General features: G+C 46.2%; 1 protein-coding gene across 3 annotated transcripts; it reads left to right on the top strand.

The window, feature by feature from the left end:
- Positions 1-759: 759 nt before the first annotated feature.
- crtac1b (cartilage acidic protein 1b) lies at positions 760-17,400 on the top strand. 3 transcript variants are annotated; one of them, XM_023822536.2, is made up of 15 exons: positions 760-865; positions 2,968-3,055; positions 3,540-3,736; positions 8,127-8,263; positions 9,559-9,715; positions 11,168-11,302; positions 11,394-11,539; positions 12,771-12,907; positions 13,079-13,161; positions 13,585-13,685; positions 14,673-14,841; positions 15,113-15,258; positions 15,361-15,403; positions 15,521-15,664; positions 15,768-17,400. In XM_023822536.2, exons 2-15 carry the CDS (start codon positions 3,003-3,005, stop codon positions 15,875-15,877), a joined length of 1,758 nt encoding a protein of 585 aa, XP_023678304.1. In that variant the 5' UTR covers positions 760-865; positions 2,968-3,002; the 3' UTR covers positions 15,878-17,400. The 3 variants fall into 3 exon arrangements, with proteins under 3 accessions (XP_023678304.1, XP_023678303.1, XP_023678302.1); XM_023822535.2 differs by having other exon boundaries at positions 2,856-3,055; positions 17,202-17,400; XM_023822534.2 differs by having other exon boundaries at positions 2,856-3,055.
- The last annotated feature ends 2,269 nt before the right edge of the window (positions 17,401-19,669 follow it).

Raw genomic sequence — 19,669 nt, 5'->3', positions numbered from 1 at the left:
AAGATTTAAAAGCTGTATGCAGAAAGTCATCAACTTGCTCATATAAAAATCAAGCAAACTATAAAATTAATAAGGCTGGGGTTTAGCGTTAATGATTTACATGTCTGGGTAAAATAACGAATAAATTGGCACTGTTATTGCAGGAAACATACTAAAAAGATTTTTCTTTCCATTGGTTATTCATGTGGAATTCATAAACAAGTCTTTTGCATATCAGCAAAGCCACCCGGCCTGTGACACACGCTGTTCATGCCGCGACCCTCCGCGCTGTCAAAGCGGTTTTCGATGTCCGCGTGGTTTCGATTACATGTAGCTCCTTAATCGTGATGCAAAGTGTTGCCTCAGATCAACTTAAGCTTTCTGTGCGATTGTTCAGAACAGGCAACAGCAGCTGTACATATATCGAAATATCTAATTGTATTCATGACTTAAAATATCTCGTAAGTTACGCTGTACTGTCCTTAAAACCCTGCTAAATTTCACACCTTCGATACGTGCATTATAGTAATACCTGTCAAATACTTGTCAATTACCGGTATACATTTTAAACCCAGAATTTTCACCTTCCGCAGTGTATTTAGACCAGTACTGCATAGTTCAATTTGAACGTAAAGCACCTGCATAGAGAGGGTGTGTTTATCGACCGAACTCCACCTCTTCTTGAGCTTCATTGGCTAACTAATTTAATATTTAGTGAAATCGCTTTTGATTGGTTGGCCGCAGACCATAAAAAAATCTCTCTAGAAGTTGTGCTAGATAATCTGAATCGACCTGTGAGAAGGGGGTGTACATGTTTATTTGTTATTTTTTATTTGAATTTTCAGAAAAGAGGGAAGTGTGCAGCCGGCGGCTTGCTCTTTAATTCGTAAGTATTTTATTCCCTTACTCAGTCCGCAGCGCTGCACACTACAAAGTTGCCGCCGCTCATAACTGTGCTGTTCGCTGTCCCAGGATGTGAGAGACGTGGATGCGGGAGCCCGATCGGATGCGTTTAGGTTTCTGGCAGCCGTTTCGTTTGGGTTAGAAGACAGGTGTCCGGGGACAATGAGCGCCACTCTGAAAGGAGAACGATTACTCTTTTATTCTTCTCGAAGATAAAAATGTGGATCATAATTCTACTGATCAAGGGCACACACCTGCAAATTCCGATATCACCCTCATGTTGTGCATGCCGTTATTGTCCCTGGCATTTGTAGTCTTATTTCATCACGTATGCAATAATTCTGTGTTAAAGTTATTAATTGAATTATTGACTGGCAGAACGGGGTAATTATGAGCGCAGAATGGTAACGCGGCTTTGCTTCGTTGCGGACATCACGTCTCAGTGTCATCACGCATGTCTCAGAAAAGGTGTATGAGATTTTAGTTGGGGTCTCGGTAATGACAGATGAAACTCTGGAGAACAGCATTTAACTGCTTGTGATAGGTCGTTGTTGGCTCGTATCGTTCATTTGAAAAATGGACAGATGAAGATGAGCAATGCTGCGTTCCCCATGTAAAACCAAGCAAAAGAGTGTAGCTTGATCGTGGTATGGGAATCAGTGTGGAACAGTTCCAGTTTGCACCAGTGTTATCAGATCACTACTGCTTCTGGATGGTTCTGCTGGTGTCTAAGAGCAAATTGGTGCAGGCTCTTAAAACATCCCCCCAGGTCTGGACGTTTTGGAGATGCATATGGAGCACGCTTGGAGGTGCTCTGGGTGCCGTATTTGAAACACACCAACATATTGATGCTATTGGATAGTCTGTTGACGACAGAAACTATGTGACTGAAGGATCAGAATGACGTCCCTGAGGCTGTGCCCACCTCCTGCTGGGTTGCTTTTAGTGTTTTTGGACCTGGGACATTCCCGCACCAGCATTCAGGACACTTTTAGTACACTAAGATGTGTGATTGGTTCCCCTTTAGCTCACAGACTTTACTGTGTAATCAGAGGCATCTTTGTCTCTCCAGTAAGCAATACCCAGGAGCCAGCATGGTCACTGTGGAAATGAATCTCTGGAAATGAATTAGTCTGTGTGGTTTCCATTTCAGTGGACCTGATGGAAGTTACAATGCAGCATGTCCCACGGAAGATGCTGTTTATGTAGCATATTGCACATTGTGACAAGTACATCACTGCTGCGTATACATGCTATGTGCAAAACTAGTGCACCCTTCACACCCCGTACACTCTGGCCACCATGCACACTCTCCCCAACAAGCACACTCTCCACACACAGCACACTCTACCCACCCAGTACACGCTCCCCACCATGCACACTCTCCACACGCAGTACACTCCTCACACATAGTACACTCTCCCCACCGACTGCACCCAGTACACTCTCCTTACTATGCACACTCTCCACACACAGTACACTCTCCCCACCAAACACACTCTCCCCACCAAACACACTCTCCACACCCAGTACCCTCCCTCCACCAAACGTGCTCTTCACTCCCAGTGCATTCTTGAAACAGATGTTAATCTGACTTGGTGTTGCCTGGAGTATTGAACCTGCTCTTGAGAGCTGCCTGGTGACAGTACCTCTCGCTAACACCTGAGAGGTTTCATCCCTCTGAACAAAAAAGTACCTTGACACAAACAGACTAACACTTGTGGCATCTTTCGGCACTATAATAGAGTAACACATGTGACATCACTCAGCATTATAACAAACAGAATAACAGCTGTAACATCACACAGCATTATAACAGACAGAGTAACAGTTGTGACAACACAGCGTTATAACAGAGTAACAGTTGTAATATCACACAGCATTATAATAAACAGAGTTCGACTCTACCTATGACTGGCTGATAACCACCAATCCCTGCTCTCGTTAAAGGCTGAGTGTGTCTGTGCTCACAGGTGGAGATGTTTACCCTGGGTTGCCTGATCTTCCTAAGTTCCCTCCACTTGTCAGTTGGCCAGCGCTCGGAACCCGTGTTCACAACTATCACTGAGACCATTCTGCCTCCAGACTACGAGAACAACCCCACTCAGCTTAATTATGGGATGGCCGTGACTGATGTGGATGGAGATGGGGACCTGGAGGTGTTGGTGGCAGGGTGAGTGGGGCCTCAATACTCCTCAAGGAGTATGATTTTGCTGTGTAAAACATCTCTAGTGTGTTCGATGTAAATCGGCATCTTTCTATGTTGTTTTTAAAAATTTTTTTAATTAAAACCCAATATTTCCATTGATCATACTAGGAAAGGTCTTAGTGGAATGAAGTCCAGGCAAATTTAGGTGGCTGGTCAGTGCCTGTTCAGGTCCGTTGGTGGTGGTGGGGTCCTTTTACTTCAGCGCTACATTGTATTCTAGTGGTTCTACAGTATTCCACACACACATAGTTGCCAGTACACATAGGTAGAGCTGCGGCAGTATTCTATAAGCCCAAATATAATAAAGCAGCAGTTTGCATGACAGGCAAGGAGCTTGAAAAGGATAGAGGGCATTGAAAGAAGTGTGCAGCATTTTCAGCTTTTATAGGGTAGTTTCATTTTGTTGGCAGCCTCTCATCAGGCCTCTACCTTCTTTGCCATCTTTCAGGTACAACGGACCGAACCTGGTGCTCAAATACGACAGAAACAAGAAGAGACTGGTCAACATTGCAGTCGATGACCGGAGCTCCCCTTACTATGCTCTCCGAGATCGGCAAGGCCACGCTATCGGTGTGACCGCCTGTGACATTGACGGAGATGGCCGAGAGGAGATCTATTTCCTCAACACCAATAACGCCTTTTCGGGTAAGAGTGGCTGCCACCAGGAGGCAGGAGAGTGAGATATGTAGCTTCATACCCCATGCCATAGCTTGTGCTACAGTCTGATGCACAGCTTGCCCGAAAAGTAAAGGCTAATTTATACTTCTGTATAGAACCTATGCCGTAGGTAGCCACCAGGGGCGTCGTTAGGCCTATTTCAGGGCGCCCCCCCCCCCAAAAAAAAAATAAATAAATGTGTATTTATTAGCTCAAGTCATGCATAGCTTTTTATATTACCAACACTGCTCACTTAACGAGTTCCGCTCTTACTACTAGGTCGTTAAGCAAACCGGTCGATAAGCGAGGAGCCGCCTGTTACCGATATTTCAAGCGTACTGTACTGGTAGAGGGTTTGTGTCAACCATCTTTAGATATTGTTTTAATGTTACCGTTGCACCATTTATAACATTTTTAGTATACACATTAATGTTTATACAGTAATGTACTGTATACTGTAATAAACACTGCACGGTTCCCGCTACGTGTTTACTCAATATGTGACAGGTGAAAATCTACGAGTGAGACTATAATTAGTAAAACACAGAAGAGACTTAGGAGATCTCTTATCTAGCATAGCAAAGTTACAAGAAGCTGGCGGGTAAGTGCTGATGTTGATGATCAACGGGACTACAAATAAATGATACGCTAACATTTAGGCACGTATCACTGCAATCCAACGAATCACTCTTAGCGTCCTTTTGCACATTACCGAAGAAAAACAGCGCAGAAAATAAATCACTTGTACATATTAACCAAGATATGAAAACGCACAGCCATTGCTTTCGAAGACGTAAGAAAATTATGAGACACAGGAAAACATGAACCCTACGCTACTGGAGGTTCCCTATCCCACAAAACAAAGTATATGCATCATATTAAAGCCAACGGATCGAAATTAAAGTCGATCACGAGTTCAGCATGAACTGATATGACATATCAAAACTAAAGCTCAATTACTGCCAACAATATATAACCTTTCTTCGCCAATCCAAATAAATCAGAGAGCAGAACAAACAGAATAAAATAGAAACGCCGCAACCAAAGTTCTCATCCAGCGTATAATACCGAGCGGTCGGTGATCTGGTCGTAAGTTCGGGTGGTTAAACAGGTAGGTCATTAAGTGAGGAGTGTCTATATATGTAAGTTTACCGTTGCCCCCCAGCAAAGATTCAGCCCCCTATCCATTAATCTCTAACTATGATAACCGCATAGCCGTGTACCCTATGTCATAGCCGGACATCTGTAGTAACATTTCTGGGATCGAGATGCCACTTTCCAAGGCCACGGTCAGTGGCATTGTGGCAATCAATTTAGGTAGGCACAATAATCCCCTCCCCCATCCTTCATCATTCCCAGGGTAATCTGGCCAATGAGCGAGCTTCCCCCATCAGATCGCACCATCTTTAGATATTGTTTTAATGTTACCATTGCACCATTTATAACATTTTTAGTATACTCATTAATATTTATACAGTAATGTACTGTATACTGTAATAAACATTGCACGGTTCCCGCTACGTGTTTACTCAATATGTGACAGGTGAAAATCTACGAGTGAGACTATAATTAGTAAAACACAGAAGAGACTTAGGAGATCCCCTACAAAATCCTTCATCATTCCCAGGGTAATCTGGCCAATGAGCGATCTCGAGCTTCAACTTGGAGCATTCCAACTTGCGGCTTATCCAATATAAAGTCATACACAGAACTCATATTACACAAAATAAAATGTTTAAAATGAGATTGACTAACACAGATATCTGCTCACGGTGTACTTTGGGGAGCATAGATAATTATTTTCACGCTGTCTGGCTTTGTGAACCAATTCACTCCCTTTGGCTAAGGGTTACTGAAACACTCTCCACTATTCTGAGTTGCAGAATCCCAGCATCAGCGTCACTCTGTCTTCTTGGTGATACATCTAATATACATCTTCCCTCTAAATATAAAAACCCTTTGCTCATTTCTCTTGCTGTCGCCAAGAAAGTAGTTCTCCAAAACTGGAAATCTAAGAGCTCATGTCATATTACTCACTGGAGCAACTTGAATGTAGAACACATTTCAATGGAAAAAAATAATGCTGTCCAGTGGAAGCATGTGTCAGCCTTTGACACCTGGAACCCATTTATAACATTTCTTAATATTCCATCACAATAACTTTACTAAAATATAGCCTCAGAGCAAAGGAGAGAAAGAAAAAAAAACGTGTATATCTCCAGAGTTAACCCCTTTCCCCCCTCCTTCTCCGTACACATACACACACTTACTTTTATAAACTTTTAGTACAAACCCCGCACATACACATACATTTGATCAATTTCAGCATCTCCAACAGTAACTGCTTATCTGCCGTGTCCCAGTCTCTTGTAAGTCACTTCGTATTGTCCCGTATTGTCCCGTATTGTCTCTTGTCTGTCTGTCTTTTTGCTTTGTCATCATTGTCGGATCTTGTGGCACTATTTTGCCTCCCGTATGCTTGTTATTTGTTTTATGTTGTTTTTCAGGTTTTTGTATGTTATAAATGACCCCCCCCCCCATCTACGTGTGATAAAAAAGTGAATGTAAACATTTATTCTTTTTTTCTTTTTTTTGTATATATGTTGTAATTAAACATAAAGTTGTCCTCCGAAGGGGGGGTGGTTGTGGGCAAAAAAAAAACTATCAGATCGCATCTCTTAATCCCCTCCCCCATCCCTCATCATTCCTGTCTTCTACCAATAACTATACATAATCAACGAGTTGTCAAGTTGTGACATTCACCACACATCTCAGTGGCAGTAAACAGAGTTAGCTGGAAATGTCTGAATGTGTAATAGTTACATAAAGTTTCAAGGACATTCAGGACATTAATATCTGTGTATGTGTATCTTTTATGTCTTGTGTGTGGTTTTGAAATGTTACCTACTTACTTAATTTAATTTCCACAATGCCCCTGGTCATAGTGTGTGAGCTCTCCATAGTTTCAACACATAAGTACAAATTAGCCTTAACATGGAGCCCAATTCATTCTTTCACTGTTGTTCTTTGTGTTTTAGACTCTGTGTAATGCTGATCCTTCATTCTTTTTCATGTGTTTTACACTCTGTAGTGCTGATCCTTCACTCTTTTTCTGTGTACAGTGGTACCTCAGTTCTCGAACTCATTAGAACTCACATTTCTTAAAAGTCGAACCAACCAGTTCGAAAAAAAAATTCCCTCAAACTCGATCTGAATCTCAGAAGTCAAACCGTGAGCGCCGACCTAAGATAACTTGTATGCGCGGCGGGTAAATTAGTCACGCAGCACGTTTCTCAGCGGAAATAAAGGGTAATGCTTCAGTCTCAGCCTCGCATTCGCTGTGATAGCATCATGCATGTTTACACTAGCTGAATACATATATTTAGACAGTAAAAATACATTTAGACAATGATAGACAGTAACAGTAATTATTATATAATAAAATACATTCAAAAATAATTTTTTCTTATTAATTATTTTAATCTTAATAATAAACTATTAATATGTTTAATTATAATAATAATGTTGTGCAGAGCGGGGACGGAACGGAGACAAAGGCGCAGACGTCAGGGTATCGGGGAATACGGGGTTTAATTACAGGTAAGGCAGGCAAAACGCAGATGGACAATACAATGACCGGATTGGGGAAACAAACTGAAACACGGACGAAATACAAGGACTAATGACAACAACCAGAAACAGCTGATCACACAGGGATTCCACACGGGGTTAACGAGGGGGCGTGGCACAAGGAAGGAGCGGACGATCGGGGCAGTACACATTGTTTGGATACATTTATTTTCTTACTTTACAAATTACTGTTTTGATAAATGTGCTTAAATGTGTTTAGTACAGTCTATGCTCTTCTTGTTTTATCCGGTTCATTTTGTGTTTAAATGCTAAAAAAAACATGGTTTTCCTTTATTTCTTATGGGGAATATTCGATCAGAACTCGAACTTTTTAGGGATTCGATTTGTAGTTCTGAACGGATTAAGTTCGAGTTCTGAGGTACCACTGTATTTTATGGTCTGTGTAATGCTGATCCTTCATTGATTTTCTGTGTGTTCCAAGTTCTGTGTAATGCTGATCCTTCATTGTTTTTCTTTGTTTTACGCTCTATGTTACACTGATCCTTCACTCTGTTTTATGTGTTTTACGCTCTGTGTAATGCTGATCCTTCACTCTGTTTTATGTGTTTTACGCTCTGCGTAATGCTGATCATTAACTCTGTTTGTGTGTTTTGCACTCTGTGTAATGCTGATTCTTCACTCTTTTTCCACGTGTTTTACCCCCTGTGTAATGATCCCTTACTCTGTTTTTCTGTGCGTTTTACGCTCTGTGTGATGCTGATGCTTCTCTCTGCCTTTCCTCTCTGAGGTCGAGCAACTTACGCCGACAAGCTCTTCAAGTTCCGCGGTGGCCGCTTCGAGGACCTGCTCGGCGACGAGGTGAATGAGCAGCGGGACGTGGCCAATCGGATGGCGGGACGCTCGGTGGCCTGTGTGGACAGACAGGTACCCGACGCAGTATCCTTCTCTGCCTGCTTCCTCCTGCTTCCTCCCCCATCGCACACTCCTGCTAATTTACCTCAGGGTGTCCCCGCTGTTACCCTCCATTACCACATTTGCTTGTGGGTAATAATTGTGCAGCAAAGCCATTAACTAGGTGTAGCAGCTGGTGCAGGACATTTTCCAGAGGTTTCGGAGTCTTTCTGTGGTGGGTGTGAGGTGCCATTGTGCAGAACAGAGCAATGTTCACCTTTCTGGGCGACTGTAGAATAAGCTAATAGGCTCTTTTCAGCCGCTGTGTAATTAAGAGAGCGAGGTCCTTGGCGCCGATGGAGCAGCACCATCAGGCTTAACGCGGGCTTGGTTAGGGTTAAGCTCATCATTGTTAGGATTAGGGTTTTCCACTTAGAAATGAATGGAGGGTCCCCACAGAGATATAAATATTAACACACTGTGTGTGTGTGTTTGTGTGTGTGTGATCCTGTATATATTACATTGTGGGGATAACCTAAATTTTATACAAATCTAAACTAAGAATTCCAATAGTGTTGCATTTTCTTTGGTTACTTAAGGTAAAGGTTAGGGCTGGGTAGGAGTTAAGTTTGTCATTGGTGAAATTAGGGTTTTTCCCATTGAAATTAATGGACGGTTCCTACAAAGATATGAATATAAATGTGTGTAAGTATCCACGAGTGAGTGTTGTGTGTGTACTTGGTGGTTCACTGGATATTGGTAAGAAAGATAGAAGGATGAATGGTTGGATGCTGATATTCCATAAAAGAAATAACAGGAGAGCTGGACTGATCAGTGAAAGTACATTTCACTACATGTATGGATACCCTGTGTTTCTGGATGTGTGTGTCAGGGGGGCCAGTCCCTGGGTGGGGGGGCCTGTATCCCCCCCCATACCTCCACCCAGCCTGTGAGGCGTGCCGATTCATCTGGCAGTGACGCCAGGCCAATCCGTCCCCGTGTTCCGGAGAAGGCGGCAGCTCATTGCGGTGGGACGCACAGCCCATCAGCAGAGCCGTGCCTGGACGTGCGTTTCTGCGGGGGCTTTGGCTGATAATGGGGTGTGAAATTAAGATCTAAGGGGTGGGGGGTGGGCAGGATGTGTTCAGCAGGTCCTCAGCTAGAGGGCTTTTCCTCAGCATGGAAGAGGATGGGGGGGAAGCTACAGAGAGCAGTACTGTAGCAGGTCACAGGTCTTTGGGGGGCTTGGAGGGGGGGGTCAGCACAGGGAGCCCCCGAGGTGACCCGCCTCAGCAGGATCTGACCCAAACCCTTCTCCTTTTCCCCAGGGGACTGGCCGCTACGGCATTTACATCGCCAACTATGCTAGCGGCAACGTGGGGCCCCACGCCCTTATCGAGATGGACGAGGCAGCCAGCGACCCGTCCCGGGGCGTGATCGCCCTGACCAACGTGGCTGAGCAGGCGGGGGTCAGCAAACTCACAGGTCTGACATCTGGAGGTTCCTCATTATTCAGTTATGATGACAGAGGTATGTGTGTGTGTGTCAGTGATATGGAGATGTAGTCGCTGCAGTGTTACCGAGGGCAGCGTCACTGCCGCCCCTGTCACCGTGGTTACGCCACTGGCAGTGATTCCTCCAGCTGAACAATGGCGTTTCCCTAGGGAGCTGCCTGGGCTGGTGCTCTGTGTGTGTGAAGGGGGAGAGCCTGCAGTACTGGGGATGGGGGGGAGGGGGGGTGCGCAGTGCACTGTGTTGTGGTCCTGTGATGGGGGCCCCGCGATCTGTGCTCGCTTTTGGCTCAGTCAGCGCTTTACTGAGCTCAAAGTCAGAGGGAGACACAAGGGCGATGGGGCTGTATATCAGATGTGACTGGCTCAATGGACCTACAGCCCCATTAATCAGAGCTCTGCGAGGACCCAGGCCGGCCCCCGAGGGAGGGGGCTGGGGGCCGCTGCTGCTGACACCGAGCCAGCATGAGGAGCGCTTGCTGGCAGCCCCGCCTGAACCCGCAGCCGTTGCCACTCAGGTTATGGGGCTGCGGCACTCCCTCGCAAAGTGACAGTTTGCTGCTGGTAAGCGTGAACGATTAACGGCTTTATGTTTAATGGCTTGATGCCTCCACGCTGCTGCTCTCCAGCGATTTAACATTTCCTGAGTCATGCCGCCGTAGTGCTCTCATGCCACCTGCGGGGGGCGCTGGAGAACAGCTTGGGGTTGGCCTTGTGTTTGTGGGTATGCGGCCTCATTGGCTGTGATTAATACACTGTAGGAGCAGAGAGAGGAGTCGTATTTTAACAGTAACGCCCCCCCCCCCCCCAATGGCTCATTAAAGTGCTCCGAGCTTCAAAGACTGATGTTATTTATCTGCACAGATAAAAGAGCCAGTCAGTCAGGAGCTGTCTGGTCAAACGGGCGAAGAGGATCCATACACACATCCGTCTCTGCTGCCGCTCTTCCTCTCCGTCGCCTGTCACTCTCTTCTCTCTCATTCATTCCTGACTCTCCTCCTCTCTTCCCTTCTCTCCCTCATCTTTCAACATTCTCGTCTCTTTTTTCCATCTCTCCATTTCACTCCTCTTCCCTTCTCTTCACACTCTCTCCTCCCCCTTCCTTCATCCTTCTTGTCTCTTCTTTCACCCTCCCCCACTCTTTCCGTATTCTCTCATCTCTCCCCTTCCTCCTTACCTCTAACCCTCCTGCCTCTCGCCCTTTTGCCCCCCCCCCCATGCATGATGTGTTCATGGTGCCTCGGTGTGTCATGTGATCGCTCTTGCCGTACGGTCTGGGTGTGGCTCGTCGGTCCGTTGTGGCTGCTGGGGCGTCAGCAGGAATCTGGCGGATGCAGTGACTGGCTGAGAGAGCACATGGAAATGGGGGCGGTAGTGAGGGGGGGGGACATGGCGTCATGCTGCAGGCCCCTGTCCTCACACGCAGGAGGCCGCGGCCTAGTGGTGGGGCCAATCATCAGTCAGTCGCGCTCCGACATCTTCTGCGACAACGAGTACGGGGCCAACTTCCTGTTCCGCAGCAACGGAGACGGCACCTTCACTGACGTGGCGGCACAGGCAGGTGAGGGTGGGGCTGGGGGCGGGGGCGCTGAACCTGGGGGGGCGTGTCACACGGCGAGGCCCCATGGCACTGTCTGTGGCTTCGGCCCCAGGTGTGGAGGACCCCACGCAGCACGGCCGAGGGGTGGCACTGGCCGACTTCAACCGGGACGGGAAGACTGACATCGTCTACGGGAACTGGAATGGACCACACCGGCTGTTCTTACAACTCAGCACCAATAGGAGGCAGAGGTTCAAGGTGGGGGTGGGGCTGCGGGGGGGGGGGGGGGGGGGGCTCTGCGTCTGTGTCTGTATGTGTGCCTGTGTTTGTGTGTCTGTCTGTGTGTCTGTGTCTGTCTGTGTGTGTGTCTGTATGTTTCTGTGCGTGTGTGTGTGTGTGTGTGTGTGTCTGTATGTGTGCCTGTTTTTGTGTGTCTGTCTGTGTGTCTGTGTCTGTCTGTGTGTGTGTCTGTATGTTTCTGTGCATGTGTGTGTGTGTGTGTGTGTGTGTCTGTATGTTTCTGTGCGTGTGTGTGTGTGTGTGTGTGTGTGTGTGTGTGTCTGTTTGTGTGTTTGCCTGATCAGGCTTTGCCAGGCAAACAAGATCATAAACCAGGAGGATTTACGGTCCTCTGCTTGATCGCCCCCAGCAATATTATTAGCTGATGATGGAAAATTCATTCAGAACCCAGTCTGTGATAAAGGCTTATTAACAGCTAAAAATTATGTTAAAAAATTATTACGCAGTTCAAGGATATAACAAAACACTCATTCAGACCACAAGCTGACACATGCTCCAAAACTCGGATCACACCCCCTGCTGAATAGCCCACCGGCCTATAAATCCCACATCCAGCATCTCGGGGCCCCCGGAGAGCTGGGCTCAGGTTCGCTCGAAGACTCCATCACCGCGGAGGCCATTAAATGATAAACATTATACTCATCTTTCGCGAGGGACCGGACATGCGGATCGTCAGAACAAAACCGGCCGTCCGGCTTAGATGATCTCTGCCGTTTTAAATTGAATCGCCGTGTTGCTCCGCTAGGTTGCTAATTAAAACTCAGCTGAATGCGAAGTTCTGCAGACACAGACAGAAACCGCAGATGGACGCTCTTTGGCTTGTAATTAGAATGTGAGTGTGTGACACATCACCCCCCCCTCCCCCCCCCAGCTACTGTCTGACAGCCGCATCCCAGCCTCGCATCTGTGCTTTACGAGGTCACACGCACACACATACACAAACGCTCAGGTTGTCCCAGAGAGGTGCTTCTCCTTCACCTGAACAGCTGAAGGTCACTTCCAGGGTCTCCAGGAGCTGGCTTTATGATGCTCATAATTACAGGAGGACTAAAAGTAAATACTTTCTGCCGACGCGAGGCTGTTCATAACTCCGCCTCACGGCTCTGCTGCTCTCTGTGGGGGGGGTCGGTGGGTGGGGTGGGGGCAGAGCACCACCTCTTTAGGTCAGTCTGTCTGTCTGTCTGTGCAGGACATAGCCACTCAGAAGCTGTCCATGCCGTCTCCCGTGCGCACTGTGCTTGTTGCCGACTTCGACAATGACGGCGAGCTGGAGGTCTTCTTCAACAACATCGCTTACCGGGGTCCATCTGCCAACAGGCTCTTCAGGTCAGGGTGGGGTCTCGCAGCCCTGAGGGAACCTCAGGAAGATAAATAAATGGCATTTATAAAGATTGACGTGTATGAGAAGCAAAGTGCTACAGTTGGGCACGAGGACACTTAAAATTTCATTTCTTTAATTATGGTGGATGGAGATGCTCATGGGGGTTTGCGTAACAGGGTGTCCCGGAGGGAACATGGTGATCCCCAGATCGAGGAGCTCAACGTTGGGGAAGCCACTGAACCTGATGGTCGCGGGACAGGTGACTGCTTTCTACCCAAAGTCAGTCTATGCTGAACAGCAGGTGGCGTAGTGGCTAAGGAACAGGGTTTAATGTGGTGCTTGGTAGCTGAACATCCCGTACATGTATGAACCAGTTTTAACCGGTTTTTAAGTTTATTCTGAAGTTTAGGAATTCTAAGGAAATTTTCAAAACTGTAAATCAACACATGGACTTCAATGTCATTTCTAGTTCTACCACTAGATGGTGATAGAAACCTGCATCGGTGGCTGTACTCTGAAAGGGAAACATACTTATTTTACAAAAGACTGTACTAGGAGTTCACTTTTGCTGCCCCGTGACCTAGTTTGGTCAGCCTGTTGGATATCGTAATGTGACCACTGTACTAGACCAGCTTCAGTGTTCAGGTCTCCAGGGTAAACTGCATCTCTTGCACCCCCACAGGAGCCATAGTGACGGACCTGGATGGAGACGGCAGGTTAGAGCTGCTGATATCCCACGGGGAGAGCGCGGCCCAGCCCATCTCGGTCTTCAGAGTCAACCCTGTGAGTCCAGTGTATTGGGGGGGGGCACCGGGTGTCACATGGTTCTCACTAAATGTGAGCTTTTGTCTAAATCTCGTATATCAAACTCAAGGCCTGCAAGCACAACTTTTCGTCGGCTGCAGAATGATTATGATATTCTGTTATAAACGGCCTGGGAATAGTGGGCGTGACAATACACAAAATTCACGGTTCGGTACAAACCTCAGCTTTGGGTTCACAGTTCGGTGCAATTTTGGTACACAAACACAAATAGGAACAATCGTTAAACCAGTAGCAATGTGTCTGATGTCGACGTGGGAAACCAAAATATTCCCAAACTGCCGATTATGACTGATCATAATCAGCTTTAGCCGTAACCAACTCACTGCCAAAATTAGCATTAATACTAAATAAAATAACATTTTCCGCATCAAACATATACTTGTGAACTTAGTTTCCACCCACATCAACAAATGTATTCATTAGTTTCACCGTGTGTAACAAACTAAAGCTGATGTAACCAAACAGCACATGGCAAGTGCGTGTACCGTACAGCCGTACCTGGGAAGCCGGGATCACCCTGTGAAAACCTACAATACACCGAGTTCAACACAAAATTTAGCAAAACATTCTCGTTATTATCTGATTGCTTTGATTTCCTGGGATTAAACTATTTCTCATTTAAAAGAGGGATGTAGTGGATCGATAGAATGTCAGATAAAAGTAGATGAATAATAATAGTTCATCAGCCCAGCGGAATACATTTCATTTAATCCTCGTTGGAGAGGTTATTGTATATCATTCTTCAGTTTTATTTGAAAAGAGAATGTTTACAAAGTTACATGTAGTAAAGATTTCAACTAAATAACTGCAAAGTTTGGGCTTTGCTGCCATTAATTAAATAAATAAGCATTGGTCGTTCTGCAGATTCATTGGTGGTTTTTAATGTGGGCCTTGCAGTGATTGATTGACACCTGTTCCCTAAGCATAACTCCGCCTCCTTGCCAGGGTACATCCAATAGGTGGCTGCGTGTGATCCCTCGCACCCGGTTTGGGGCGTTCGCGCGCGGGGCCAAGGTGATCGCCTACACCAAGAGGAGTGGTCCGCACAGCCGCATAATCGACAGCGGCTCTGGGTACCTATGTGAGATGGAGCCCGTGGCCCACTTCGGATTGGGTACGTGTGCCAGCACGCCCCCCCAGGTAAACCAGCGTGCTGAGGGGAAGCTCAGGGCTGCCCAGCAACTGCTGCAGCCTCCCCCCAGATGATTCACTCCAGGTAGTGTGAAGTGAGAGAAAATGGGACCACCTGCCTCACTCAGCCTCAATTCCATCACCTATCCCCATGGCACCCAGGGATCTCGCCCAGCCACCTCTGCTTGTCCATACACTCCTTCCTGAGTCTGTCTCCGTCTGTCTTGTGTAAGATGGGGGCGGCATCTCCGCAGGTAAGGACGTGGCCACCAGCGTGGAGGTCTTCTGGCCGGACGGCCGCTCCGTGGCCAGGCGACTTGAGCTGGGGGACATGAACTCGGTCCTGGAGATCAACTACCCCACTGAAGAGCAGGAGGCAACAGCAGCTGCGGAGATAGAGGTGGGAGTCAAACCTGCCCGCTTTCCGAGGAATGAAAAAGCCTCAGATTTTGTGTCTGTGTACAGGAATTTACTCTGAATGCCATTCGCTTATCTCTTTCAGTGTGGAAATGGATTCATTGTCAATGAGAATGGACGGTGCACAGGTGAGCGATGCTGTATGCGTGTGTGGGTGTGTGTTTGTGCGCGTGAGAGGACGTCACAGCGGTGACCCGTCATTCCGAGACCTGAAGGGGACGCCCTAGCTGGTGCTCCTCTTTTAGACAGGGACGAGTGCACGCAGTTTCCTCCTGTATGCCCCCGGGACCGTCCTGTCTGCATCAACACCTACGGGGGCTACAAGTGCCGAGCCAACAAGCGATGCGGCCAGGGGTTCGAGCCCAACGACGAGGGGACTGCCTGCGTAGGTGAGTCAGTTGGGTGGGGGGGGGCTAGTGTCTCTCTTCACATGGTCCCTCAGGCTGCCATCCTGCGGCTCCGTAATGCCCTTCTGTGCTCTCGTCCCTGCAGCTCAGGTGGCTTACTTTGGGGGGACGCGCTCCTCAGGCCGCGGCCTCGGGACACAGGCTCCCCGGCTGTGCGTGGCTGTGCTGGGCCTCGCTGCGCTCCAGCTGCCATAGGACACTGCTTGCATGTGTTTTTCCTTCTTTCCTTCCTTCCTTCTGTCCTCACATTCTCCGTCTTTCTTGCTTTTCCTGTCCACCTGCCTCTCTTCTGTTCTATTGGTCCTCTTCTTTCTGTTTTCCCTGGGACTCCCAAAATGAAGGGTCACGTTCCTCACCTTATTCTTCCAATCGGTGCCCTGGGAACCGTCCGGTTCATCCAGGAAGGAGGGTGTTGCCGCTGGCTTGACCTCAGTCTCTGGCCTGTAGGGGGGTAAAAAAAAGCTGCATGCCGGTTTGATCATAAACATTTCCGCCTGAACTCTGCCTGGACGTCCATGGAAGCGGCCTCCCGTCAGGGAGGGAGTGACAGCCAGCGGTGGCACTGAGCAAAGGTCTTCCAGCATCTGGAGGCCTTGCCGTATCTGAGGGACTCCGCCGGGCCACGGGCCGTGGCTGCGGAGATGCTGATGCTGGCTGCAGCTCCTGGATGGGGCAAACCTCGCGACACTATACGGCTGGGTGGGAGTACGGAGATCATCGGATCATGTGACACATCCGGGGGGAAACTGCTGCTGAGGATGAGGATGGAGCTTTTAACAAATAGCTCAGCTTTTTGCTCTCACCATATCTGGACTAAATCCGTCATACCAGACAGGCTCATTGCTGTATAGTTGTCTGTATTAGATAGTGTCATAGTTCTGATGTCCTACACAGAATAACTGGTCCCATGTAAAATAAATCTGTATAATCTCCTAAAGACTTTGGGAGTGTTTTGCCAGCTTAAATGCAGGTGTGTGTGGTGGGTGTTATGGGCCCCGCCTGAGGACATCGAAGTGGTCCCCATCATTGCTTTTTATTAATTACATTAATTAAGCTATTTCATGAATAGTTAATTTTCTCAACAGTGAAACTACTAATATTAAATGGAATGCTGGTTTATATTGTTCTGTGGCTCATCGCAATCGTGGGCGTAGGAAGCTGGGGGATTTTGGGGGCGTGCTGTTATAGCAAACAGGTCAGGCCAGTCGTCTTCTTCTGTGAGCACGGACACTGTCTCCCCTAGACATCATCCCTCCAGCATATCCTGGGTGATTCCCAGGGGCTCCCCCCAGTGGCCCGTGTCTGGAACAGCTCTGCAGAGAGCCGTCTAGGGGGGAGCTTTATAAGACGCCCAAACCACCTCAGCTGACTCAGACTCAATTTCGAAAAGAATTTTATCTCCCTGTTTTCGTTTTGCTTTATTTTTATGATTTGTAATAAAGAAACAGACATCTTACATAAACAAGTAATTGATACCCGACAGGAAAGTTTGACTGTGATTCCGGATTTTTTTTCACAGATTTGATCAAATGGAAAACAACGTCTGCAAATAGCTCACTTGGCTGAGTATTTATGATGCTGGACACTAGAAGAGAATGTATAGGTCTTGCAATATTGTTTGGTGAGGATATTGTCCGTATGGGGATATGTCTTTGAAACAAGCAAAGAACGATAGGTGTATATGACATGAAATAAAATTTCATTAATCACTTATATAAGTTGTACGTTTTTACTGGCCATAACAATAATATTGGCATTTGTCAGACTTAAGTTTGGTTAGTAATAGTCTGTAGCTCCACCAGACACTGAAAATTATTTTACACACGACCTTGCGATTCTGATCCCTGAAACGGTTCCATATGATAATAAAATGAGTTTCTCTGATAGCCTACATAACTACAGTCTCCGATAGGTATATATTTCATCTTTGCGGTCTGCATGCGCAGCGAATTGGCATCAGTAACGCGCGGATTTATAATAAAAGATAAAGAACGTGCATTTATTTATTTGTTTGTTTATTGACCCCTGCCCCAGGCATACAAGTAGGCGATATTTGCGTGGGCTGGACTCGAATCTCTCCTAAGTGCAATGCTGGCGTATCCACTCGTGTATAAACTATGTCTACTTTAAAAGGTTACTCCATTTATGGAATCCCAGCGTTGGAAACTACATTTACATTTACGGCATTTGGCAGACGCCATTAGCCAGAGCGACTTCGAAGTCTCCATCAGCGATTACATTGTGACAATATAACCCGGCTTGGAATACTATCATTCTGAAAAACTGTTGGCAAGTAATACGATTTTATTTTATTTTATTGTTATTTTTTTAAATAATATAATACTGGAAGTGATAATCCAAGTACTTGCGAAAGAAGTAGGTCTTTAGTCGTCGTTTGAACACTCCCAATGACATGGCTGTTCGGGGAATATATGGAACCCCCCACCATCATTAAATTTCGTCAGCATCCATACTACCTACATTTCAGACTAAACCGTGGGATTTGTCTCTGCATGCTGCCATCTTTGGCCAAAACTGAGAGCTGATGTTTACAAAATAAATAAATAAAAATCAATAACGCATCATTCATGTTTGGCCATATAGATGGCAACACGACAACACATTTCTCAAGGTTAAGTAACTGTAAAAACTTCAATTTCCTTTTATTTCTAAGCCTTCGGAAATACGGAAATAATACAATATTCGAACCATTCTGACAGTCCTATATGTTTAAGATAAAGTATTGTTCACATATAATTTTGCCCAATCTGTCTACAGAGGAATGTCAGTACAGTCAACGTATTACATTGTAGCCTATGTGTCTCAAACCTTATTTTAATATTATTACTATTCGATATTACAGTAAGTAATTTGTTACACAGTGGAAGAGACTGGAAGACGTGTTTTGGACAGCGATTAATGAACTCTTTGTGATTTGTGTAACTACTTTTTTATGTATAAATATTTCCCTTTTCCTAAATTAGAAAATCATGCCTTGCAAAATAAAGAATCTGTGTACGGCATGCGTCTTCTGGACTTCATCTCTCCTCAGTGCAGTGGTAGCTTTCGTTTGATCGAGGCCGCAGCACTGGTAATTAATACTGCGGCAATGAATGCAGTATTCATGTTTGCAAAAACAGATGTCGGTACAAACGTTCCACTGGCTTTCAAAGACACACTAAATAAATAGTAAGAGAATGAACCACAACGGCATTGACTGTGGAAGCACAATGACCCCGGCTTCTGAACACACACTCCAAATAAACAGCAAAAGAATTAACCAAAGCAGTGACTGTTTCCATGTCCCGGCGTCCTGTGACGTGGAGGTGGAGTTCTGGGTCCGCACTCTTGTGGTGGGGGCAGGTTCTATAGGTCTCGGCTTTGAACTCGGCTTTTGATATTGTAAGGGTGGTGTTGAGCAGGAAATTGAGTCATTCTCGATGTTCTTGCCTCTTTTCCTTTCTCCCGAAGGTTGCCAAAGCACATCGCAACCGGTTAATGACAGGAACACACCACTGAGACGTCGGGTCTGTTTATATCAGCTGCACGTTTCCCAACAGGGAAATTCCCAGGAATTAACCCCATTTTGATGCATCACTTTGACGTTAATTATCTTTAAACACATACAGTATATGTTTTCTTACTTCATGTTCTTTCTAAACTGGCCTGAACTAAATAAATAAAGGCTGAAATAAAAAAAAATTCCTGGCAGTACAATAACATGCATTGATGGGATGGACTAAATGAATGTCAGGTGTATTTTTACTTTGTCTGCAGAGGAGGAATATAACTGGAACAAAAAACTATACTGAGTCAATTTCATGCAAAATACAAGCACTCAGGGTTGGCTGGTGGTCACTATGTCTTACTATGTGGTGCAATCCAAGCTCAATCAGTCGCTCACAATTATCTGTGGTGTGTGTGAGTGCTTTGCGTGTGAATCACGTGACCATGTACTCAGTGCTTCCCAAGACTCTGAACCAACTT

This window comes from Paramormyrops kingsleyae, chromosome 3, assembly GCF_048594095.1.
Source record: "Paramormyrops kingsleyae isolate MSU_618 chromosome 3, PKINGS_0.4, whole genome shotgun sequence".
In the NCBI taxonomy this organism is placed as follows: Eukaryota; Metazoa; Chordata; class Actinopteri; order Osteoglossiformes; family Mormyridae; genus Paramormyrops; species Paramormyrops kingsleyae.
Note: the sequence above shows the minus strand (reverse complement) of the source record. Positions and strands in the feature narration are given on the sequence as shown.